Genomic DNA, 25,561 nt, shown 5'->3' on the forward strand with positions numbered 1-25,561 from the left:
AAGATACTTTGGTAAGTCCACCTGGTCTCACTAAGTGGGAACAGTGATGTCTAAAATTAGCCTGTAGAATTGCCTCTTGACTGCTTTGGTTGCTGGTATTTTTTAAAAAAGTAATAGTTCATACTTTTAAGACTTGTCACGATAACTTTTCATATTTCACCTTTTCCTGGCTGCTCTCTTGTAGGCATCCAAAAGGAGGATCTTTTATTCGGCCAAACAAGGCAAATTTTGGAGTAGATTTTCTTACTGCAGTAAGAGATCGGTATGGATTCAATAATGAGCAAGAAGATGTTCAACACGGGACAGAGGATGTAACGGTATCTGGAAAGACTGTGGAATTTGTTGGCATGGATTCTCTTGCAAAACGACAAAGGTAAGTGTAATATATGAAAATGTAAGATACACTCTTAACGATTGATTAGTCACTAGCAGTTCAACTGTAAGGAAAAGAAGCTGGCTGCCTTGCAAATAATAGTGTCATATCTCTAAAAGTAAGCCAACCTGCATAATGGTGGAAAAGACGAGAAATCTTCCTATTGTGGCTACCTGATTAACCTGTTGTACTGATAGAATCTGGAATTATGTCATGTTTGAGTGCTCGTAATCCTAATTTTGATTACATGAAGTAGGAGGTGATGATATTTGGGGAGGAATGGGTGAGATAAATTGTCATAGTAGTGGCAATCATTATACATGTGCATGGTATTTTTTAAATAGGTGTGTTTTAATGTTTTCATAGGACTGTACAGTATCGTTTCATCTTTGTTTACTTTCGTCAGTAAAAACTTTGTAACTAAGAGAAGGAAGGCAGAAAAGCACTGTACTGTCAGTTCATGTTCATTTGTCTGGAAGGTTAAGAAAGGAAGTAAATTAATGATATGTAGATTGCAGCTTTACTGACCTCCAGCAGTAGAGACATACTGAGTTAAGTAGGTGGCAGTTTCCTTCTGAGCTGATATTCCACCACTAATCTTCCTTTGTCTCCCAGAACATACTAAGCAGTCTTTTTGGGTTGTTTTTGGTTTTGATTTTTTTGATAAGTGACATAAAGAATGCCAAAATAACTTGGAATGTCTTGCAAGAAGTATTACAAGAAACCTGTTTAACTTGGAACCTCTAATTAAATTCCAATTTGCATGGCTATATTTTGTCTGGTTAATCACTTTTTTTTTTTCAGTTGGATGAGTTTTTTGGGGAGTGCGAGTTGTCGTTCAACCAGATCTATTTTGTAGTAGCAACGTAAAGGTAAAAAGTATAAGCAACGTGTCTGGTTTTGAGTAAGACACTACAGTGTAGTGATCTGCACACTGCTAATTCACCATATGTGTGAAAAGGATATTATTTAATTGTAACAACCAGGTATTTATATAATGCACCCGTTCCTGTTTGAAGATTGCTTAACAGAATGTTCTTTCTCATTTAGCAGACTGAACCAACTGGTAGATATCTCAGTGCGTGAGCGTGCAGTGAGCCATGCTGGTCTGAAAGAGGAAATCAGTGGAACATGTGCTAGTATCCTTTTTTGCTATGTTGCGTGACATCGCAAATCAAGTATATATTTTAACATTTCAAATATTTTCTTCAATGAATGGTATTTCTATGCTTTTATTTAAAAAAAAATGTTTAAAGCTGTAGTTTCTATTTAGAAGCTTAATGCAGTATTTACAGATTTAAAAAGTAGATGCCTACGATTTTTTAGAGGGAATGCAAATTGTGGGTAAAAAGATAAATATTACTATAGGTTGATACTGTGACTGCAGTTTCAGAAATGTCTAGCAATGGTTTTTTTTTTTTTTAAATTTAAGTCTAGAATAGGTAATGCCATAAAACCACAACTAATATGTTCTGTAAGCAGCAGAGGTTTCCAATATGTAATAAATAATGTATTCAATATACTGTGTGTTGTAGTGATATTACAGAAATCAGATATCTTCTGTTCATTTATAAGGGCTAGTAAGAGTTCTTGTCAATACAGAAATTGATCCACTTCAGGGTTTGTAAACTTAAGCTCTTTTATAAAACTATGAGCCATTTCTATACCACAAAACAAAATAAAATTTGCTGTAACTGAGCAATTGTATCTCTTAGCCCGAACAAATGTAACATCTTTCTCTTTATTTGGTTCAAAACAAAATCCTATTTCTAATTTCTGGGAACAGAAGTTCAGACTTGAGAAGTTTCTTTTTCTTAATGTGAAATTTCAGATATCAGATATATAAATCTATCAAAAAATCTAATCTCATCTTGGGAGACAGTAACGGCTATTGCTTCTCAAGTTCAGAATCTGGAAACGCTTGATATCAGGTATAAATATTTATATTTGGGTTTCTGTTCCTTTTTGGGTAGAGGCGGAAAAGAAGCGGCTCCTTTAGATATGGGGTCAGTTTTCTAGAGGTAACTGTGTCTCTCAATAATTATTTTAATGAGAGCTAAGTTTTTAAGTACTTTTTTTTGTTCCTTGATCTTGTCCTTAAACAACTCGCCTGTGTGCTGTAGTTGTGAGACATCCCTAAACACCCTAGGTGTTTAGCATCTGTGTAAAACTAAATTCTGGAGAAGTGCTTGGGACAGATGGATGTTTCCTGGAGTTTTGTAAATTATAGAAAACACAGTTGTCTGAAAAAAATACAGATTTCAGCCATTAAACATTTCCAGGAATGTAGGCATTTGACAGTGTGTTCTACAAAGCGTATTTCATCATCTTTATGCAAATTGGTCTGTTGGCTGTGGAGGCTGGATTAAAATGCATTCTGGATTTTTACAGGGTGCTGTAAACTCTGTTAAGCCATTAGACTGAAGGTAAAAAAGAAAAGCTACTCAGAGTACTGATACAGAAATGAGAAAACAGGGACTATAGATACTTAAATTTACAGTGTCATGAGTTTCCCATATGCACTTCTGTGACATCCAAAACAATTAATTCTCTTGATTTAAAGCTTAGTTTGCCCCATGGCAGAACTGACTTAAGATGTGTAGGCATCCACATTGCATGTGTGAAGTGAGCCTGGTTTGCAGCAAGGAGGCCAGCTTCAGAGCAGATACAGCCAGATTTGCTGTGTGCATGTGAAGCAGGTGAGACTCGTTGGATACTTGTGCGTAGGTCTGCATGGCACTGGCAGAGCGTTGGGTCTGCACTGGCAGATGGGCCCCTCGGAAGAAAGCGAGACCATGACGTGGCACCTGCTGCAGGAGTTCGCAGCCTGGCTGTGAAAGCACTAGTGACACGTCCTTGTCACTTAAAAATCTCACTTAATAGTTTTTAGCTAGGTTCAGCAGTAGCTTTCTGCTTTCTGGTTTTGTAAACCCGCATGTAGGGAAAGAGTAGATTTGAATATAACTAGAAGGATATTTTATAATATTTTAAAATATGTGACACCTTGTCAGTGACATTTTATTTTTTTGTGTGTATTTGTAATTCCAAATTAGTGACTTAAATAAAAGCAATTATTCACTATGCTAATAATTATTCCTTTTACACAGTGAAAACAAAATGAGATTTCCATCTACGTCAACTTCTGTATCCGGTGTATTTTCAAAATTGAGGATTCTGGCACTTAATAAAACTGAGATAACGTGGACAGAGGTAATAACCTCTCCTGGTTTTGTTTTTTTGTAGTTAGGTTTTTAAGGCAAGGAAAGCACAATAAACACTTACGCTTTCTAGTATTGTATTGGAACTTAATCATCCTTAGAAAAGGTGCTGTGGCCTAACTGTGTTAGTTACATAGTAAATAGTGTAGCTCCTGCCTAATCTAAGAAGTTATAATTGGCAGGGGAGTCTAATAAGAAACATTTAACTTCATCTATAATTTCAAATTACCAAGTCAAGATAAAACAGTTGGAGTATAATGTAACTTCATGTCCCAAAGGTTTGTGTGAATGAAAACTTTTGTTGCCTTGTGGTTACTAAAGGTTTATCTGTATTTTTATGCATGTAATAGAACAAAAGCAAATGGAAAGAACACACATCATTGTGACACAAAGTACAAAGTTTTGGCACGGCTTTGCAGCAGCAGGAGACTGGCTTAGTTTCTTTGCACGTACTGATAATTGAATGAGAAGCAGAAAAGGCCTTGACTCTGTGTAAGCACTGCTCAGCAATAACTATAACATCCCTGTATTATCAACACTATTTCCAGCACAAATCCAAAACACAGCCCCATGCCAGCTACTGTGAAGAAAATCAACTCCATCCCAGCCAAAACCAGTGCATACGCATATATCTAAATAAATCTGAGATTTCTGTTAATATATCAGTAAAAGAACTTTTTAGTGAGATGCATCTTTGTAGCCTTTTTTGAACTAATTTGTTTTCTTTAAAGTACTTGAAAACTTCAGGATCAGAGCTGACTTAATGGTTTTCAGTGATTTCATATGCTGGCACAGTCCCATGACAGAGAAGCCTTCAAGCTCAGATAAATGAAGACATTTAAAAGTCTATTGGATCTGATGAGACGAGCAGAAGTTTCAGAACCAATAGCAGTCAGGCGTATACTGCCGTTTCCTCACCACATCATAGCAAAAATCTAATCACTCCAACCTTATTGAATAAAATGAAGTGTTTCTAGGTCACGCAATCTGAGGTAGGGCAGCTGCTAGTCTCAAGCTAGAACTGTAAGTCCTGTGACTGTGCAGAACCCGTTTGATGTCATCTGTGCTGGTAGATCCAGACACAGGAAAGAGCCAGCTGGAAGAAAGGGAAGGCTAGGCAATCCAAAAGACCCGTTTCTTTGGTTTTAGGAGCTATGGTTTGCTCTAATCATGTTCTGAGGAAATCCGCATAAAGTATATTTTCTGGAGTAATTTTTCTCAACTTCTGTTATATTAAATGAAGTTTTGCTCCTAGGTTCTTCTTTTTGCTCCTGCATGGCCAGTGCTTGAAGAATTGCACGTCGCTTCTAATAATATCACAGTTTTGGAAAGGTAAGATGAGTAACATCAGTCATTTGTGACTGATGTACTGCAAAGTTGTACAGCAGATAAAGTTACATTCCTGTTATGTTTACATCACTATGACATAATTGTAAAATAAATGGTGCAAACTTTACATGACGTACTTCAAAACATTTATGAATGTACATAATTGTTTGCATGCAGTTATATACTTAGAAAACTAGCATTTTCATTGACAAATAACTTTAAATGTTCTGCATTTGTATTTCTCTTTTTCCAATGTGGTAGGCCTGATAATGTCCTGCAGACCCTGAAATTGTTAGACCTTTCAGGCAACCAGTTACTGGATGGAAATCAGCTGCATCTAATAGCACATCTCCCCAGGTAGCTGTTAAACAAATCTGCTGGAAATTCTTTGTTGTGGATATTCATCTCCATAGTCTTTCTTGACTGAAATATGATAGTATTGATGTAGCACGGAAGATTTATGGAATCATGAGATAGAGGCATTTTGCCCTCTTGAGGAGAGTAACACAATTATTTAATTGAGCTACTTTAATGTAATTGTATTTTTATTGTATAGTTAACACATTCTTAAGCTGTATGTTGTTAGGTTTTCATTATATATTTATGGAAGGAAAGTGATTTATCACATTACTCAGTTCTTTATATATTAGTATCTACAGAATTTCATTCGAGATTACAGGACTGTAGAGTTTGTGTGGAGTGTCAAAGCAAAGGAGCTATGGAAGTTGTTTCTGAGGAACAGCTTTCTGACCATGACAGTGTTATGCAGGTTCATCGGTAGCTGTGCAGCCATCTCAGGGGAACTTGAGCCTGCAGAAAGCCCTTGGGCGGTTTGTTGGAAGGCATCACTCCCAAGGCTGACTTGGTGATGGATGGATGGATGGTTGCCATGAGCACTTTACACCGTGCCTACTTATTTGTTTTTATTATTATTATTATTATTATTATTATTACTATTATTATTACTATTTTAATATTACTTGTTTGTAAAGAAAGCTAAACAAAAAGGAGCTGGAGGGAGGTAAAGTGTGGTGATAATTCTTTCCCAGTCTCTGTTATCTGCTCTTATTAACCATGGGGAAGGTTACTGTTGTTATTCTGCTGGCTGAAGTGTGTGGCATGTCCTCAGCACAGACACTCTCATTTGGAAGTTTCAGTGCTTTTTTGCGGTAGCTCAAAGACTTCAGAGACAGGCTTCAAAACTGAAAAAAAAAAAACCAAAACAAAACCAAAACCCCAAAACAGTACAATTCCTACAATTCAGTACTGTGTTGGGTAAATATATTTCCACTTTCTCAATAGCCTGTCTGTGGTACTACCCTTTAGATAGATTCTTCTGGTTTACTGGACTCTCAAGAGCAGTGTCTTTATGGCTTAAGCTAGTATTCCTTGCTTTGGGGTTACAACCCAGGGGAAGTAGGTGTGTGCTCCTTAAGCACTTCACTTACAGTGACTGGAAAATTGTGGGACTAATACTATGATTTTGCTAATTTGTGGAATCATTATCTTGCACTGAACACCAAAATAGCAGCCATGATTTTAAATAGCCACAAGCTATTTGAAATAATTTTGAGATTTTTAAATTTTGAATTTAAATCCAGGACACATTTTGAAAGACAAATTATTGCATTTATTCTCTGAAAAATTTGTTCTGTGAACACTCTGCTTGAACCTGGGTGCTGTCGGTGAGGCTGCTGTTCCTTTATCAGTGGCTATGCATTATGGCAGAAGTTTATTTGTTTAAAAAAAATTGAGGTGGTATTTCTTTAAAAAAACCTTTCTGTGCCATGGACAGTGATCATCATATCTATTAAATTTCAGATTAGAACAGCTAATACTTAGCAACACTGGAATATCTTCTATACACTTGCCTGATGTTGGATCTGGTATGTAAAAGATGTAATTTATTTACAGCTTTATCATTCTGTTTATTTAAAGTTTTCACTGTTGTCTTGTAAATCTACTCTTTTTCCTAGGATGCAAGACTAAAATGTTTCCTTCACTAAAACACCTTGCAATAGATAACAATAAAATATCACAGGTAGGTTAGATTGTGATAGTTTCACGTTTTGTAAATACATGTATCTTTGTTTAAGAGTACCTTGCAATTTTCTTTTTTAATATTTCTTTGATAGTGCATATAAGATCCCGATGTAAATGTTTGCTTTGGATCAACACAGAGACATATGAATAATTTAAAAAATTAAACACATTTCTTAACATCTGACTTAAACATGTTTATGGTAGTTAGTCGTATCCCTCTGTACCTCATCATTCCTTCTGAGGATTCTAATGATCCAAAATGCTGGGTAGTTCCTCGTTTGTTTGGGTTTTTTTCCTACTTAATACAACATAATGCAGATTTTCTTTAACTGGATGAAAAGGATGACAGCACTTGGTTTTCCTGACCAAAGGAATAGTTTCAGTCATAGTCATAGTACAGGAAAAGTCAGTGTATTGCTCTAAAATGACTTGTGTTTTATGTTTCCTCAAAAGACTTTGCCCTTCCATTTCAGTGGTCATCTATCAATGAGCTTGACAAACTGCCAAGTTTGCGGTCACTACAATGTAAAAATAACCCTGTAATGGACACAGAGAGGAACCCAGAGACCCTGAGACAGCTAATTATTGCCAAGATAAGTCAATTGGAGGTTTTGAACAAGTGTGAGGTATGTGATATTTCAACAAATTGCCTGAATCTGCGGAAAAAACATTAAATCATTGCCTGGTGAACTATTTTCAGTTTCTTTTAAGATTACTACTGGTTTGGGTGCAGAAAAAGTAAAGTGCCAACTATTCCATCACCTAGTCGATGGGGCATCTGTAGGTCTACAAGACCCGGTCCTGTCTGTGGTCGCTGCCGACTCGGTGGGAACTAGGACAAGATGGAGAAATGGTGGTGTTTTCTTCCAAGTGCCTGAGTCATGTTGCAGTTGCAGGACTTTTAAAAAGACCGATAGTCTTGCCAAAAAAAAAAGAAAAATCAGCATAGTTGAATCTATTTCAGTGACAGTAATATAAGCATTTACCTCCTGTAATAGGAAAATAGCATTAACTAAACCAAATCAAACTTTCAGGAAATGTTTGTCATAAAAAAGAGATGCAACATCTGTTCAATAGCTACATAAAATATTCTTGCGTCATCGTATCAAGTAACATCTTCGCTTAGAGTTTCATTTATGGATCAGTCAGTACATGGAGGTAGTGGTTGTAAGAGCCTTAACAGCTTTAAAATGTATCGATTATATGGATCAGTCAGTACTTGGAGACAGGGTTTGTAGGATTCTTGGTAGCATTAAAACATATTGAATGCCTAAGTAAGAGCAGGAATCAATGTCATTAATTAGAGTTTCTTCTCTGGAAAGTTGTATAATTATATTATGTGCTATTCCTGTATCGGTACAGATTCTTCCTGCTGAAAGGAGAGGAGCAGAGCTTGATTATCGCAAAATTTTTGGAAATGACTGGCTAGCAGCTGGTGGACATTGGGACCCACAGAAAAACAAGCCAAGTGAAGAATTTCTTGCTGCCCATCCCAGATACCCATCACTTTGTCTTGGTAAGTACAAGTACAGTAACATGGTGTGGCCAGCAGGTGTAGGGAAGGGATTGTCCCTCTGTACTCAGTGCTGCTGAGGCTGCATCTCAAATACTGTGTTCAGTTTTGGGACCCTCAGTACAAGAAAGACATCGAGGCACTGGTTGTGTGTCCATAGAAAAGCAACCCTGGGGAAGAGTCTGGAGCACAAGTCTTATGAGGAGTGGCTGAGGGGACTGGGATTGTTTAGTCTGGAGGAGAGGAAGCTAAGGGGAGACCTCGTTGCTCCTAAGTAACGAATGATAGGATGAGAGGAAATTGCCTCCTCAAGGGGAGGTTTAGACTGGGTACTCAGAAAAATTTCTTTACTGAAAGAGCGGCGAAGCATTGGCACAGGCTGCCCAAGGAAGCGGTGGAGTCACCATCCCTGGGGGTGTTCAGCAAGCATATAGACGTGGTACTTTGGGACATGGTTTAATAGGTACAGTGGTGTTAGGCTGACAGTTGAACTTGATCATCTTAGAGGTCTTTTCCAACCCTAATGATTCTGTAAGATTTACCTTTCCTCATTTCACAGAATCACAGAATCACAAGGTTGGAAAGGACCCATTGGATCATCGAGTCCAACCATTCCTAACACTCCCTAAACCATGTCCCTAAGTACTTCATCCACTCGTTCCTTAAACACCTCCAGGGAAGGCGACTCGACCACCTCCCTGGGCAGCCTGTTCCAGTACCCAATGACTCTTACTGTGAAGAATTTTTTTCTGATATCCAACCTGAACCTCCCCTGACGGAGCTTCAGGCCATTCCCTCTTGTCCTGTCCCCTGTCACTCGGGAGAAGAGGCCAGCTCCCTCCTCTCCACAACCTCCTTTCAGGTAGTTGTAGAGAGTAATAAGGTCTCCCCTCAGCCTCCTCTTCTCCAGGCTAAACAACCCCAGCTCTCTCAGCCGCTCCTCATAGGACTTGTTCTCCAGCCCCTTCACCAGCTTTGTTGCTCTTCTCTGGACACGCTCCAGAGCCTCAACATCCTTCTTGTGGTGAGGGGCCCAGAACTGAACACAGTACTCGAGATGCGGTCTCACCAGTGCTGAGTACAGAGGGAGAATAACCTCCCTGGACCTGCTGGTGACCCCATTTCTGATACAAGCCAAGATGCCGTTGGCAATTTCTGGTGTTGCTAGCACCGGTTTGGTCCCTCTTCAGTTTCTTTTTCCCCTGATGCTTTTTCTATGAGCTTCTACTGCCTTAGAAAAAAGCCCACCTATTAGAAGGCTGTGCACGAATGGCTTTTGCTTCTGGGGGGCAGCTGTACCCTTCTGGGCACTGCTGCCTCAGGGGTGACACCTGTGAGCATCTGTCCCATAACTCTACTGGTGAGCAGGTAGTGGCTGTCGGCAACTGTGGCTTTTTTGAAGTGGGAATGTTAAGAAGCACAACCATGTGCCCGTCACCTGCTCCACCCCATCCCATGGGCACCCTCTTACATGCTCTAGCAATTGACCGATGTGGTCAAGGTGGTGTGGGAGCTACCACTTTCTATACTTAGTACGCTGGCTGCTGCAGGAACAGGCAGCAGGCTTGTGCCCCATCCAACACCACAGTGCTCTTAGGTTTACTGTTGAGTTTCAGTCTTTGAAGAGTTCATGTCTATGTGCATGTTCTTTCACACAGAATATGGTGCACCTGAAGAAGGAGAACTGAAGGGACAACAGCCTTCGACTCTGAAAAGTCAACTTCTGAGTAAGAGGCCAGAAGTGGTCAAAATTTTTCCTTCAGCATTTAAAATGTTTTACTAGGAGCTTAGTGTTTCCTGTGTGTATACAGAGAAAAAAGGTTCAGAAGCCTTTGAGACATCACAGAGTTCCAGCTTCTAATACCACTTCTCTGAACTAGATACCTGCTTCTGTGTACTCTTATCTCATGTCCCCCTCAACCCAAGGTGAATGACTTTCTTAATTAAGACATTAATGGAGAATAGAGGTAATCAATACTCCATTCTGACAGTGTGAATGTCTTCTCTATAGGAGACATTTGGGATTTTGACCTCAGTAGCTGCACTACTTTCTGATGATTTTTATTTGGTTTTAATGTCTTCTCAACTTTAGGTCACTCAAGAAATTTGGTATTTGTAGTGGGCTACATATTTAAACTAGGTTACAATGCAGACTTACAAATTCACTTAGCTTTGCTTCTCAGTTAATGGGAGAACTGAACCTTTTCTTACTCCATGGACAAAATACTGTTTTAAGGCATTACATTCTAATGCATTTAGGTGGAAGACTAAATAGAACAAGGAATCTAGTGGGCTAGACATAACAGAAACCTATTTTAAGGATGAGTCTTTTAAATCTGTAAAATATTAGGCTAATAACATCGTTAAAAGTATGCATTTGGGTGCTTTTGAGACACTGTGTCAAAATTCTACTTTAAACTGAGTAAGCAGTTTCTATTCTACTGCAGGTTATCTTAAAAAGTTAACTAAAAAGTAAACGTTTTTAGGTAAATGCTCTTTTTGACAAAAAAGGTTAAGTATGGGGGAGTCAGTTTTAAAATATTTTCCCTGACTTACCAAAGATGAATAAGACCATGATTATTTGAATAAAATTACTTCTAATTTTTCAGAGAATGACTAAATGCTATCTTAGCTGCTCAGAGACAGGGTACATATTTTTTCCTTTATTTTTTAGAAGATCATGCTGAGCTAGGGGAAACAATTTGTAATAGAAACAGACTAGAAAGACTGTGCTCCTGATGGAACAGGCCTTAATGGTCATTCACTAATGCCTCCCTGTTCTTCCTTAAGGTTTGACCATTAAATGTCCTGAGAAACCTGAACAGAAGCCAGTAGAGAAAAAGCTACCAGGTAAGAAGTCTTAGCTTGTGTTTAAGCAGTTGAGTTGCAGCTTCTTTTCAAATAACTCTCCTAAAAAATGGCAGCTCTGGCTCTGTCAGCTCCTGAAGATTCTCCCCTGAAGACTGTCATATAAAGAAATTATAAAGGTAGAAATAGTTTGAAAAAGTCATTATTTTTCTGACCTTTGGATCTTTATGCTGGATTGAAAGTTGACGCTTGTCATAAGACTTTGCTGTTGGTTTCATGATTAATGTGTCTGAGGCAATTGAAGGCTAATTAAGTGGTATGAAATCTGGTGGTTGCATTAACCAAATAACAACTAGAATGAATAGATTTTGTTCTAAATCAAAGTGATGTTTCAGCAAGATGTGTCAGAATGGAATCTAAGAGAAAAGACATACTCAAGCTTTATTCTAAAATAAAAATCACATTTATTATCACAAGTTGCATAAAATCAGATAGATACAGCTTTTACAAAAATGATTGATAGAAAAATATTTGTCTAAATACAATGTGTGGTATTACAGGAATAACTCACTATTGCTGTGCCTTTAGATAAAGCTTCAAAAGAAGTGAAAGTTCAACCAAAACATTGAGTGTATCTATTGCAAACACAGGTTCCCACCTCTGGAACAAACTACATTTACTCATTCAAGATCCATTACAAAAACTATCCCTTCGTGTAACTGACTTCATAATATAAACCACTTCACAACTCTGATGGCGATTTGTTTGGGACTACCTAACATAATACTATTTCTAAGAATGGCGCTAGTTCCACAGTGACACTCTTATTTGTGCCGGGAAAGCCAATTCCTGGTAATGAAATCTTCAAGGAACAGTCACCAGATGCAAGCAGTCAGAACCTGACTGGTCTGCGTCCCAAAGGTCACTTAGTTTAACGTGTAGTAAATACAAACTCAAAAAAGTTAAATTATGAAGCTGTAACACTTTAATTTGGTGTATGGGACCAAAGCACTTCAACCATAGTAGCATATCCTGTCCTGTTCGCCAGAGATTAAACTATTTTCAGTTTGATATTAGCAGTTATGGTTTCGGGTACAAAAGACATTATTGCAGTGTTAGAACTGAAGCAGCAAAACAGCCTTTCACTGTTGCTATGAGCAAGTGCAGTGAAACACTAGTACTTTGCCACTAATCAGTGGCAGCAGCATTTTCCTAATAGCTTTTCCTTCTTTCTTTTTTTCTCCTTGACAGAGTCTATGACTGTTCAGAGGGTCAAAGGATTGCTGTATCGCCTACTTAAAATTCCTGGCTCAGAACTGAAACTGTCCTACGAAAGTTCTAAAGTGAGTTAAAAATGGGTAATTCAACAATAAAATACTGCATGCTGCTAAAGGTCAATAGCATGTTCTAAAATCCTACCTAATGGAAGTGATTTCTCCTAAGGAGGGCAGTCTTCGTGCTGTAATTTAGGACCTAATTTCATTCCTGTAATACAACAAATCCTCCCTGACTGCAACTGCCTGATCTATGTTTGATTTACATGAAGAGATTTCAGTTTAAGTCTGATAACTCTTTTTTCCTTTATTATTTTAGCTGGCAGGAAAAGAAGTTGAGCTAGACAATGACTTAAAGCCTTTGCAGTTTTACTCAATAGAAGATGGAGACTGCATGTTAGTACGGTGGTGAGAAGCAACTCTCTTGATAGACGGACAGAAAAGCCAACACTGGAACTGCAGAACAGTGACAGACTGCCCGCAGACAATATGGACAGCCTGAGCACACGTATGGGAGAACATGGATTTCATACATGGCACAGGGAGCTTCACAGTAATCTTCTAGCTCCTAAACTTACTCGTCAGTCTCCCTGAAAGCCTTTGCTTTTGGCTGAATGGTCATACTTGAGAGATACTAAATAGTGCTTAAATGCTTCAATGAAATAAAACTCAAGGGAACCCTTTTGCCAACATTTTATACTGCTTTCCCACTGCAGTGGTGAGAATTCGTTTTACTGAACTGAGTACATGATTTAGCTGGGATCTCTTTGCTCATAAAAGGACAAAATTAGTGCCTCACTCTAAGAAGCTACTTGCTCTTTTTGTTTTCACCTACTTCCAAAGACATTAAAGCAAACCAAAGTAAAACAGTGCTAATTGTAGAAGTATTTCCACAGCCTTAGACTATTTAAGGTCAGAATCTGATAGACTTTTATTCTACCCTACAGTGTTAACATACCACAGTATAAATAAGTTCTCAGCATACTGCAAGGCATTGCTATTTATTTCACATTCTTTAGCGTGCTGTACCTCAGTCTTATTTTACTTTCACTCATGTACCCTCAGATTTGTACAACACCACACTGAGCTATCAGAAATCCCTCCAAATCAGGCCAAGTTTGCAGTACTTCCAGATTTGGTATAAGCAAACTTTGATACTGTTTTTATCTAAAATGACAATGGTATAAAACTAAAAGTAAATCCTAACCCCTAGCTGTCTCAGCCCCTGCACAGATGAGGGCAGTCCCTCAGCCAGCACAGAACCTCCTTCAGCAAGACTTGACTTACCAAATGCTCTGGTGCTGCATATGGCTCTCTGCTGGATCCTGGTACAGCTCTATACTGACTTAAATCGGTAGGACTTTAATTTACAAAAGACAGGCTAGTTGGCATTCTTATGTGCATTTATTAATTACAAGTAGGACTTTGATTTTATATAAAATGGAAAGTTTTTATCTTAAACATTTTGGGTTTTGTCAGATCAACACCTACTACAGAAAAGGAGGAGTATCAGTCCACTCGTAATTATCAAAAAGGATATGCAAATATTGTTATACTTTAGTCAAAACCCAACATTAAAAGACACCTTAATATTCCTTATTGTTCCAAGAATGAATCCAAATATACACTTTTCCATGATCATTATACGCTACCCGGTTTTCCAAGGCAAGTCCATCATCTTTCCTCACATCTACAAGGATCTCCACACAGTTCCTTTAATCTCCACAGCTCGTTCAGTTCCTGTGGAGAATACTGGGGGGAGGACAGCATGCCACTCTCGCACATCTTCTCACACAACCAGAGACTGTCCTGGTAGAGACAGAACCATTTCAATAGTTTTTCTTTCAAAAGAATTTAACCTTCAACAATCTTTACTTTCAAGAATCAGGTTTTCATTGTTTCTAGCAACAAACTTTGCACACAAAGGTCACCTGCTGGAGATTTATGTCCCTCTTTGATCTGGTAGACCTATTCAGAAAAGTTGGAGGTTGGGAAGAATTGGTTTGTTATGAGATTCGTGGTCTTCTAAATACATCTTAACAAGTTTTCTCTAGATTTTGATCCAATGTCTGTTTCAATTTTTTTTAAAGAAAAACAATTTCCCCTATTTTATGCCACTTGGAGCAACAGACATGTTCTCTTACCATAAGATCAGGGAATTTCTTCAGACTTACTTGATATCGCTTGGGTCCCACAGCTGCCATCCAGATGCCCATACTCACATCTTCACCCTGAGACAACACATTACAATGAAAAGTACAGGTATTAGCACCAGGAAAATATGGAGCATGACTTCGTGAACTAGAATAAGTTGTATCATGTACCAGCAGTAAAAAAACGTGAACTGCAAAAATCTATGTCTATTTTACATTTGTTAAATTAATCATCCCAGACTTTCTGTGATAATACACCATTTTTAAAAGAAGAGTACTAAAACCAAGACTACAGCTCTAGAGGTTCTCAGTCCAAAACAGCTGAGCTTTGACTCTAAATAGTCACTAAATGTAGCAATGAAAAGCATTGCAAAAAGCCAGCACTAACCAGGAGAACCCAAGAGCAACACTTGAGCAATGTTCTTTCCAGCTCCTCCAGTACATGCTGCTCCCCAGACCAGTTTAAGACAGAGAAATTGAACCAACGCTTTACTACCTGGTACGTCTTTAATCTTTCAGAGTTGCTTGCCAGCCATTGAACAATGTCTTTGGAGATGACGTAGCCAGACCCACAGGCAAAGGCTGGATACGCAGGACTTGGATACTCCAGCTCTTGCCATTTCCCAGTTCGATCAACAGCCCAATTCAGTCTGAAACTGAAGACCATGTTAGATGTGAGATAGTTATACAAAGTCCTCTGTTAAACTCAGGAACACTGCTAACAAGCGAAGTAACACATAGATAATAAAATGTATTGAGAGGAAGAAGTAGGAAGTGATCCCAATTACTGTTCCTAGCCTTGTTTCTCAAGGGCACACACCTAATTGAACACAACAGCTGGAAGTGCCTATCATTTGGTCTCAATCCTGGGTAGTAAGAGAAAGTTCTCAGAACAGAAACACAACATTGACAGTCAGGTCTTCAGCATATCTGCACCCACTGCTGCATTTTGATCCAGGTAAGCGCAAGCACCCTGACCTGTGTTCAGTGAAAGGCACATCTGTGTCCGACCTACTTTGGTTAATGAATATGACACAAAGTTGGTGCCTCCAACAGGTGTGCACTCACAGCAATGTTACACAACCCATTTTCCTGATAAAACTAGTGGCTGCTTAAAAGTGAGGAAGCAAGGCAAAGTACTGGGTTTTTAAATACTTTCTCTAAGCTGTTTTCCAAATGAAACTCGAAGTGGATGTTCAACAAAGGCTGCCATCACTGAATTACAAAAAAGCCTTCCTGAGGGTGGTCTTCTCTAAGGAAGATGGTACTTAACTACTAGAGGACTGCAGAAAGCCAGCAGTGCTCTGTCTGTGCAGTCTCTCTACGCCAACTCCCATCCCCAGGCAGTGACAGAGCAAGGCTTTAACATGCTGCTGCACCATGTGGCACTACAGACCCTGTTAACCTCCTGTGTCAGGCTGTGAGCAGTGCCCTGCTTCTCCTGTTCAGGAGCAGGATGGGGTTACGCTCCTCTTGCCTCACAAGTAGCTCATGCACTCACAGCTATATGGCACAGCCATGTCAATGCAGCAGGTTCTTCTACCAGGAACTATCACGTCAGACAACAGGCCCGTAAAGGAGGAATTACAGTTGAGTGGCAGGTCTGTTATCAGACTCGACACATTCACAGCTGAAGCTGACATGTTAAAACACCCAGTAGATAAAAGTCACATCTGATACCTGAAGTCATTTTGGACTCGGTATCTTCCACTCTAGCAAGTCACAGCAGGAAAGGAGCAATCTCTTCCAGATTGAGAGGCACCTGCTTTACTAATCATTTTATACTTCTCTAGTGATTTCAGCATTGTTGACTACATTTCACGCTTGCCTTACCTGAAAACTGTAACTATTAGAAAATTGACATTTGAAGATGTCACCCCTACATAAAGCTCACCACAGACATACAAAAAAGATGGCATTTTGCCCAACCCTTCTCCTTTTGTCACTCCTTTTGTCAATAACCTAACAAAATTACTTGATACCTTAACACACCATTTTTACAGCAAGAGTCAGCAAAACTTATTTTTCAGTCTACAGAAGGAAGCATTATCGACCCTCATAAGTTGATTCAATGGTGATTCTAAGGCAAGCCTAGGAGTACGTTCCTAGAACATGAAGCATGTTGCATTCAACAGCATATCTCACACCTCAGGAACAGAGGAGGTTCACCTTACAAATGAAATGTGTCTTGATGGAAAACTTAAAGTATCTGAAGTTTCCTTTTGGCCTAATTAAGGTCAAGAAAAGGTGCCATTCCGAACTCCCACTGCATGGCAGATGAGCCAACTTCAGTGATCTGCCTTTCATTTACAGCATTCACATCTGATTCAGTCTTCCTCAGGGTACAATCTATGCCATCCTAAATTGGGTAATTTGCAGACATGATGAATGACCAACCAAAACCACCTCTTTTATGCTTGAGGGCGACTAATCTTTTGACTGTTTTAAAAGAACAGAATAGCAGTAACTTAAGTACGTTCTCTGCAAGATGAGCCAAAGTTCTGAAGTAGGATACCCGGATCATTTGGGTTTCCAGCCTGCAGTCCTGAAATGTTCTAGATCAGCCAGACAGACTTTTTAAATGGTGATTAAAAACTAATGAACAAAACCACTACACAATATAAAGTGGGAGACAGAAAAGACCTATTAAGTGACAGGACATGTAAGTACTGCCCAATCCAAAGCATTCCCTTCCCAGTTTCACTGGAATCTCATGCTCGGTTTCTCAGCTGATAACTTAAGAATTCACGAGAACACTGATAAATTTCTCTAAGAATACAGAAATTAATATAACAGGTTATAAGGAACACTGGACAAAAACCAAACACTTGAGAATTTCTTGTGAGAGCTTAATAACATAAATATGAAGAATGCCAAATTTGAGTTCTCAGACACATGCTCAGAGGGACAGAAGAAAGGGAGACCATCAATTAAGTCACCTCAAGGGCCAGAAATATTAGCCTTCTGCTCAGGAAATTAAGGTCTCCACACACCAGAACCAGCTCTCAGAGAAGCCTAACAGCATTTCATTTGCACTTTGACCAGTGCTCACCTAAATGTACAAGATGTCACTGAGCTGAAAGGTAGGAGAGCTTAAAAGGATTCCCCAAAACCACTAAGATGACTCCTGTATGCTCAGTGGTTACCCACAAAGCTGAACACATAACCATAAAACTCTGGCAAAGGAACAGGCCCATGATAGGCTGCAACACAAAGCTAAGGATACCAGGAAGGAGGGCAATCTCTTTGGTATCAACTTCTCAGCTCTTACAGCCAAGAACATACTCCAGAAGAGCTCTCGCTACAGCAGCTGGAACAGCAGCCCAGGTAGCTTATACACAGTGCTATTTTTCCTTTTGCAAGTTGGTTTCCATCATGTCATCAAGTTCCTGACCTTTTACATTGCTAGAATGAACCTACCCTACCTTTGCCCTTAGCCTTGCTTTGCGTTAAAGGTTTGGCAAAGAAAATTTAACAGGCACCAGGCAACTTGGGTTTTTGTACAGGTGAGACGACACACACCCAGCACTAAGATCTTTGCGATCACCAAAAGACAGCCAGCTATTCCACACACTCTGAGACACACACACACACACATACACACACACTTCCGCACACTTTATTAAATCACCTTATGAGTAAGCAACAGTCAGAACCAGATCTGTGAAGCAAGACACCTTTAGCAGCAAAGGGCAGCTTTTCTCCAGTAAGCAGATGGCAACAGGAAGACACATCATACTGTTGTGCTACATTGAATGTTATAGCAGTGAAGCATTTCTGCTATATTGGATGTTATACCAGCGTGTAATGGTATAAAATTGCATTCCATGGGTGGAAGGGAAGAGATAGGCTATTTTGATTCTCCTCGTTATTCACAAGCATAATGCAGGCTGGGGAACTTCACTCAAGATTTCATGATTCAGACCTATCCTCTCAGACAGCAGCAAATGGGTTGCGATGCCCATCATTCACAGACTTCAAAATAAAGTATAGACTAGAAAGGCAATTTTGTTTCTTGTGTTTACCCCATTTCCTCAAGCCCACGAGAAAAATCACAGTAGGTTAAAAAAAGAGGAACATTTGCAGTTCTACTTTGTACTTGCATTTTCACTTTACTGTGTAGCTGGAATACTTTTGTTTACTTAAGTTTCATGACAAAGCGCTATAGACAAGACATTTTAAAACCACGTAAGATATTCAGCAAGTTCAGCTCATTGTAAAGGCACACACTGGAGAGCTACTCTAAAGAACAGATTTCTGTATTCTGAGATTCAAAGTTCTATATATGCAGGAGCTCTGCTTTTTATGAGTAGCTTCCACAGGCAGGAAAGGGGAACCCACATGAAATCAGGCTTAAAGCAGTAAACCATTCACTAAAAACATGGTATTCTCTTAAAAACAAGTTAAGAAAATAACTCACTTGCCCCACCAAATGTTTGGCCTGTCCAACTTTATCTGCTTTATCCTGTTAAAAACAGCCTCCAAATCAATGTAACAGTCATCGTCTGTCTTCAGCAATAAATCAAAACTTGTTGATTCAACTGTCCTGTAGTCAAAAAGAAAAAGTGATGAGATGCTGAGCTGCAGCCCACAAACTACAGTTATGCAACAGAACACTCCAAAACAGTTTTTTGGGAAGCAGAAGGGGAATGAAGAGGGAAGGAATGTCTTTCCTACCCTTGACTTTTAAATGTTTTCCCTATTGACAAAGGCTGGCTGCTTGTCTTACAGAAAGGAGAGGCAGCTGCATCCTCTGATGATCTTACAATACGGATTTGTGAAGGAGCTGAAGAAAGCAAACCTGAAGTTTTGTTCTCCAGAACAGATGGTGGATTTACTATCAAATCCGTCTGAAACAGTACTGACCTCAGAACGATATGAATTCCTGACAAGGACGGTAGCACAGCTGCTAAGAGCCAGTGGCTACACGTCAGGAGCCTTCTATTCAGGAGGAGACAGTGAGTTCAAGGGCAACTCTAGGAGGTTGTAATAAAAATCCGTGGAAACAACTTAGTACTTTTCGTTGGTAAAGCACCCTTCATATATGAAAAAAGTTGAAATAGTTGAATATGTCACTCGGAAAATAATCAAAGAAGCTTGAGATTCTAGGGGTTATTCATGAGTTGACTGATAAACATTGGTTTTAAGGGTATTTTCCTTAAGCCCTTTATTCCTAATCTTGAAAAAAAATTGCTAACCTGTAAGAAACGATCACAAAGATCTAAGTATTGACATTTAAACTCCCATTTATAGAACTGAAAGCATGGTTGAGTTTTTCACTTACATCGGTAAGTTAAATAAGTGCATAATCTTGCAAACAACTGAAACCATCAGCTCTATTTCTTACTTCATGGCAACATCAATTAATTGAAACAGTTGACTCAGAGTAATGGAAAGAACTGTAAATTAGAGGTAATAAGTTATCAGATTCACTACAGACAGTGTAATACACTATAAAAACTCTTCCTCTCAATCTTCTGTCTCTGCTGCACACAAGCTGCTTTTCCCCCCCCCTCCACTCTGCACTGGTCATGCCACATTCCAAGTGCAGTGTTCAGTCTTAGGCTCTTCAGTACAAGGGAGATATGGACACGCTGGATGGAGAGTCCAGCGCAGGGCCATCAAGATGATTACGGGACTGAAGCATCTTGCTTATGAGGAAAGGCTGAGAGAGCTGCGACTGTTGAGTTTGAAGAAGGCAAGGCTCAGGTGGAAGCTCATCACTGCATATAAATACCTGAAAGTGAGGGTGTGAAGACAGAGCCAAGCTCTTTTCAGTGGTGCCCAGTGACAGGACAAGAGTTAATGGCCACAAACCAAAACACTAAGTTTACAAGCTGGCCAAAAGCCATCCTTTAGACTAAAGCTGACAGTTTTCAGTCAGAAACAAATTAAAAGAAATTACAAGGCATGAAATTTTTCACATTTGGACTCTAAGAGCAGAAGCCTGTCTTGCCAGCTCATGCTTATTTAAGGCACCAAGGGTCAGCATTCGATAAATACAGATCCTGTTATTTTATTCACTACATGTCCCCAAAACAGTGCACGGGAAATACAACTTCATGAAATAAATCACATAAAGCATGTGTGTGGTGGAACCCATCAGATAACATGACATGCTGGATCATCTTGCATTACAAACGGCAACATTTCTAAGAGAAAATACTTTCATTTCAACTTACCATCGGTAGAAGTTCAGCAGTTTGGCTGGAACATTTCTGTAAGTGTCAATAACATCTACAAAAACAATATCGTCATAGGTACTGCTTTCTTCTTTCAATAAAGCATCTTCATTTTCAAGATTTTTTATGTGACTTGTAAACCTTTCTGGGCGAGTATGGAGGCTTTTTAAAAGAGCATCGCCTTCTGAAAGAAGCAGCACCCATCATTAAACAAGAGATGCACACCTACATACTATTTCACATGTTTCTTTTGGATTATACACAACATACAAAATAGATCCGAAGAAGCCTTCAACTCAATGGGGTTATGAAAATCCTAAATAAATTTAAAATTTTCTATGAAATGTTAAAAGTTGCAGGACACAAAGAGATATAATTTTGCTTAAGGTCTGATACAGGAAGTTTAAAGGAAAAAGCATTCTCTTCCAAAAAAGAGAAAATCCAAAAAATGATTCAACTTTTTAAGGTTCTTTATATTAAAGAGCTGTCTGGGACTTCACTATGATTCTTACTAGTAGAGTTAAAAGGCTACTGTTATATCAGTTACTCCTATGCATATGTATCTAGCGTAAAAAAATAAACCCCAAACCAACCAAACAAAACTACCTATGCTAAATAGAATCAAACTGGCATCCCTTTGATATGGCACGGGTGGTCCCGGCTGAACCACATCACATAAATGACTGTAGGTAAAAGTTAAACAAATATAGAGAGAATATTGGACTTCTTGCTAAGGAGAGTTTGTGGGACTGAAGAACTTTTTGACAAAAAGGACAGAAGAGTTTTAGCACACCTCGATTTAGACTCCTACACAGATGACAACAGGACTGCCTAACTATACCTGCCAGGCTTAGCTACAAAAAACATAGGATTAAAGCTCTGAAAGTCACTGCTCAGGTTGGCTACGATGGACCGATGAGAATACATCATCTCTAGTCCTCTGTGGCCAAAATCTTAGACACTAGAGGTGGCTCCTATAGAGCCTCGGAACATTCTGCTGAAATAGGTGTAAAGAGCAACAACAGGGATGAAAAAGCAGGCTGCGTTAGGTAGATGTTAATATTAGTAGTTAATATTAAACATCATGACACAGCACTTCTAACAATAGCAGGACTAGAAAAAGGTGTGAAAATAATCAGGGAATGACTTTATTGCACAACTTTTTTTAACTTGGGTTTGGGTCACGGGCAGAGAAGAGAGTTCAGATAAAAATGGTATTTCTGTTAATAAAAAGTCAATTGGAGTGGGTGACAAAGTTTAAGCAAAGAGACCACAAGAAGACATTGATATTAGGCATAAAAACCCAGCAAGAAATTAATTGTTTCTACTACAAGAAAACTTAAGGTGATCAAGTTTCTAGAGACAGTGTGAAATTTACCTCAGAAATGTAATTTAAAGTCCCCATTTTATCATAACATCAAATGTGATGCTATGTTTTGCAGACTTACCTTGAATAGTGTAGATAAAACCACCTGCTATTCCCTCCACACCTTCTGTGAGTTCATGTGGAAGAGACCCTTCCCCTGCCTGTGAGACAGATTAATGGAAAGAAATAAATTAGTTCATCTTTCATTACCGATGTATTTTCTCTACGATTTGAAAGTGTGAAGATTTCTAGCAATTGAGAATTAAATTAATTTAAAGCTCTTCTGGTTTTGGTACCTGCATAATCAAAGACTAAGACTAAGATTTTTTTACTCTAAAATGGCATTATTTTAAATTTCACCTGAAACTAGCAGTACTACTGAAACTTTTAGAAAATTAGTTTCAAAGTTGAGAGCAAAACGTAAAGTTGTTCTGGCTAAACTACAACAGCACAGCATGTTTAAGCAAGCAGTCTTTTGACAGGAAAAGACACGCTGCTAAAAACCAAAAAACAGGCTTAATTCTGTCGATCAGGATTTTAGCACAGGGTATATTTTGCCATCTCTGATATACCAACACCGCTCCACACCTCACAAAGACAACAGGTGAACTTGACTCCCTTTAAAATAAAAGAAAATGCTACTTACTAGCATAATTTTTTGCATGCCTTTGTCCTTTTCCCAGGAAAAGCAAACTTCCCCGCTGAGACAACAGGAGAAGCCCAACTGAATTAATGTCTTACACAGAAACACAGGAAAGCAGAATGCTAAACACCCATGACTTACAGGACAAACAGAAACATGGTGGAACAGAAAGTAAGGTGACTCACTGTAATGACTCTGAAAACACCCCCTCCATCATTCACCATCACTTTATGAAGGTTTCTTGAAACAAGACCCTGAAGATCTTGACTTTCCCACACAATAGTACCTTCAAAACTCTGGTAAAAGAGCAAAACACTGTTATCCAAGTATTCAAAGACTTCAAAGGATGAAATTTAAACAGTTTTGGGGTTTTTTTATTTCAAAATACTCAACTTCATGTAATATATAGCTTGAATGCATTATGTAGATGTTTTACTTGCACTACAATAAAAATAAGTTACACATAGAAGAAATATGTCTGTGAAACTCAGTAACACATAATCATGCCTTTAAGACTAAACATGAATCTCTATATTAGGAACATTAAACTCCTAACAGAAGTCTAGTGTAAAGGGCTTTGGGTTTCTAACATCATTAAGATGGCATTTACAGATGACCTGAAGTGAATTTTTAACTATCAACTACACAATCCCACATTACAAAGAGAATATGTTAAAACTGGTCTGGAAATAAGTACTGCTTTTTAGTTATCTGCCAAAACCAGAGATGAGAGACTCAATCCTGACACCAGCAAAACTCAAAGGAAAATACAGCCACCTATATCCTGGCAAAGCTGTCATAAGCTACTATGAGAAAGTCACAGAACTCTGACCTCACATGTTGGCTGGTAGGGAAAGGAAGAGAAAGAAAAAGCAATATCTAACATTTTCTGGTTTTAGCTGCCAGTTTAAGTTGTGTCGCTCTGTGGCTTGTGTGTGTGAATTCTTGCATTTATAAGCATTTAAACTCAACCTGAAACTAATCCACCTAACAGCCCAACCAGTACGTGTTTTATATAAGACTTTACTGCAGACCGCCAAGAGCATGCAAAGGGACAAGTGGTATGTTACACAGGTAAGAGTACTGGTGGTATTATATTTTTTAGTTTTATTAAAGCAATTTCACCCTTATCACAAAGTAGTATAGAGTAATTGTAGGTCTATTATACTCCTGACTGCTAGATGAGCACGTCCCATTTTGTTTCTTCCAATTTCACAGGAAAAATACTGTGTGACCTTGGAACAGAGAAACAACTTTCAAGTACTTGTAAATGCAGCTCTGTTGCTGTAGAAAGCCCGTTTACTTGTACTAAGCTCTAAGCTCTCCCTCATTTTAGCTTCCTCGTACTCCAGAAGCCTTCTCCAGAAACTCTCCAGCTACTGACACACCATTAAGTCTAGCTTAAAGTTCAGCTCCATTCTACGCTTTCCTGTAGAAGCAGGTCTTAACACCTGCAGCAGTCTTCTTGGTATTTAATGACAGCTGTGTATTTCAGAAGCTTTCCATCTATTATTAATAATGCCACCTTTATAATCTATTAATGGAGCTACTCAGTGTTTATTCAAGCCTGACTTGCATTCTTGATGCCTTCCTTTTTTTTTTTTCATTTAATCACCTCTCAGTTAGCAAAACAAAAGGACTGATACTAAGACTTATTTTCAGTGGCAGGACCCTTGAATACCCTGCATAGTAAAACCCACACACTCAACTTCTCTGTTTGCAGAGAATCTTTGGCATGTTGTTTAGTGAGCCCGAGTCCTTTCACTGGTTGGCAACCAGAAACATTAAAATTCTCACAACTGACTATTACTGATACTCACTTCAAACATGTACCAAGAGTCTTAATCAGTTATTACCAGCGAACCTCAGTGCAGGGTGTCCTAAAGGTGCAAACTGCCATTATCTTCCAGGCTGAGAGACTTGTAAGCAAATTTTCTAATGGCTTCAGCCTTCAGCTATTCTTACTCTAAGCTGCTTAATGAAAGCTGAGGCCCGAAAATGCTCAAAGCAAAACATAGTGGCACACCTGAGACTACATCATCTGCTTTTCCCCATTTGAATTCCAGTCCTGTTGCTGCCAGAGCGCAGTGGCATTTACAGTGAATACCGAACAGGTGTACTGACATAATGCAGCTCTGCCAAACTCCTTTCCTAAAGTCAAATAGTGCTGTGCTTTTTGTTTCTCCAGCTACTCCTCCTTAGTAACACAGAGAATGCATACTACAGAGTCTCATTTTCATGCAAGTGGTCCGTAGCTTTTTGACAAAATAAGCACATTGCTAAGACTTGGCTGTAAGAGCCCCTGTGTGACTTTTAGTTAGCTGGTAGCAGTTCTGCTCTTCTGCACTTTCAGTCATTCCAAAGCTGAATGATCGATTCTGTCTCTGACAATCTGGCTTGCCAGATGCTTATTCTAATGCTACATTCCCCTCCTTTTCCCAAGACGAGCAGAAAGAGCAGCACTTCAGCTGGAAGATGAATGAAGCTCTTCAGCAGCCTGTACAATCCATTACTTCTTGAAGGTGGAAAGGCAGAGAATAGATATTGTCTCAGAAACCATCTTGTGACAATTAAACAGTTCACTAAATTTACTGCTCTCAAACAAGCAGACAGGAACACGTGGGTGTTCTATCTCCTCTGAATCATCTTGTATGGTTCA

General features: G+C 38.9%; 2 protein-coding genes across 6 annotated transcripts in view; one reads left to right on the forward strand and one right to left on the reverse strand.

Moving 5' to 3' along the window:
• TBCE (tubulin folding cofactor E) overlaps nt 1-13,428 on the forward strand; it is a 52,272-nt gene extending 38,844 nt beyond the window's left edge. For 2 of the 3 annotated variants that reach the window (XM_054062841.1, XM_054062843.1), the window contains 14 exons: nt 185-373; nt 1,424-1,512; nt 2,205-2,304; nt 3,481-3,583; nt 4,847-4,923; nt 5,182-5,277; nt 6,742-6,806; nt 6,897-6,961; nt 7,437-7,589; nt 8,326-8,479; nt 10,135-10,203; nt 11,267-11,326; nt 12,536-12,627; nt 12,878-13,428. In XM_054062841.1, coding sequence (XP_053918816.1) covers nt 185-373; nt 1,424-1,512; nt 2,205-2,304; nt 3,481-3,583; nt 4,847-4,923; nt 5,182-5,277; nt 6,742-6,806; nt 6,897-6,961; nt 7,437-7,589; nt 8,326-8,479; nt 10,135-10,203; nt 11,267-11,326; nt 12,536-12,627; nt 12,878-12,970 — 1,405 coding nt within the window. In that variant the 3' untranslated portion in view covers nt 12,971-13,428. The remainder of the gene's footprint in view (nt 1-184; nt 374-1,423; nt 1,513-2,204; nt 2,305-3,480; nt 3,584-4,846; nt 4,924-5,181; nt 5,278-6,741; nt 6,807-6,896; nt 6,962-7,436; nt 7,590-8,325; nt 8,480-10,134; nt 10,204-11,266; nt 11,327-12,535; nt 12,628-12,877) is intronic. The other variant, XM_054062842.1, reaches the window with a different exon arrangement.
• A 73-nt stretch (nt 13,429-13,501) lies between these two features.
• The window catches only part of B3GALNT2 (beta-1,3-N-acetylgalactosaminyltransferase 2), a 31,288-nt gene continuing 19,228 nt past the window's right edge, over nt 13,502-25,561 (reverse strand). Inside the window, exons 6-12 of one of the 3 annotated variants that reach the window (XM_054062846.1) lie at nt 23,088-23,198; nt 22,342-22,420; nt 20,894-20,948; nt 19,132-19,257; nt 15,208-15,367; nt 14,733-14,789; nt 13,502-14,367 (exon numbers count right to left, since the gene is read on the reverse strand). In XM_054062846.1, coding sequence (XP_053918821.1) covers nt 14,233-14,367; nt 14,733-14,789; nt 15,208-15,367; nt 19,132-19,257; nt 20,894-20,948; nt 22,342-22,420; nt 23,088-23,198 — 723 coding nt within the window. In that variant the 3' untranslated portion in view covers nt 13,502-14,232. Of the gene's footprint in view, nt 14,368-14,732; nt 14,790-15,207; nt 15,368-19,131; nt 19,258-20,893; nt 21,078-22,341; nt 22,421-23,087; nt 23,199-25,561 lie in introns of all 3 variants that reach the window. The other 2 variants (XM_054062845.1, XM_054062844.1) reach the window with 2 other exon arrangements.

The sequence above is a fragment of the Cuculus canorus genome, chromosome 3 (assembly GCF_017976375.1).
Source record: "Cuculus canorus isolate bCucCan1 chromosome 3, bCucCan1.pri, whole genome shotgun sequence".
In the NCBI taxonomy this organism is placed as follows: domain Eukaryota; kingdom Metazoa; phylum Chordata; class Aves; order Cuculiformes; family Cuculidae; genus Cuculus; species Cuculus canorus.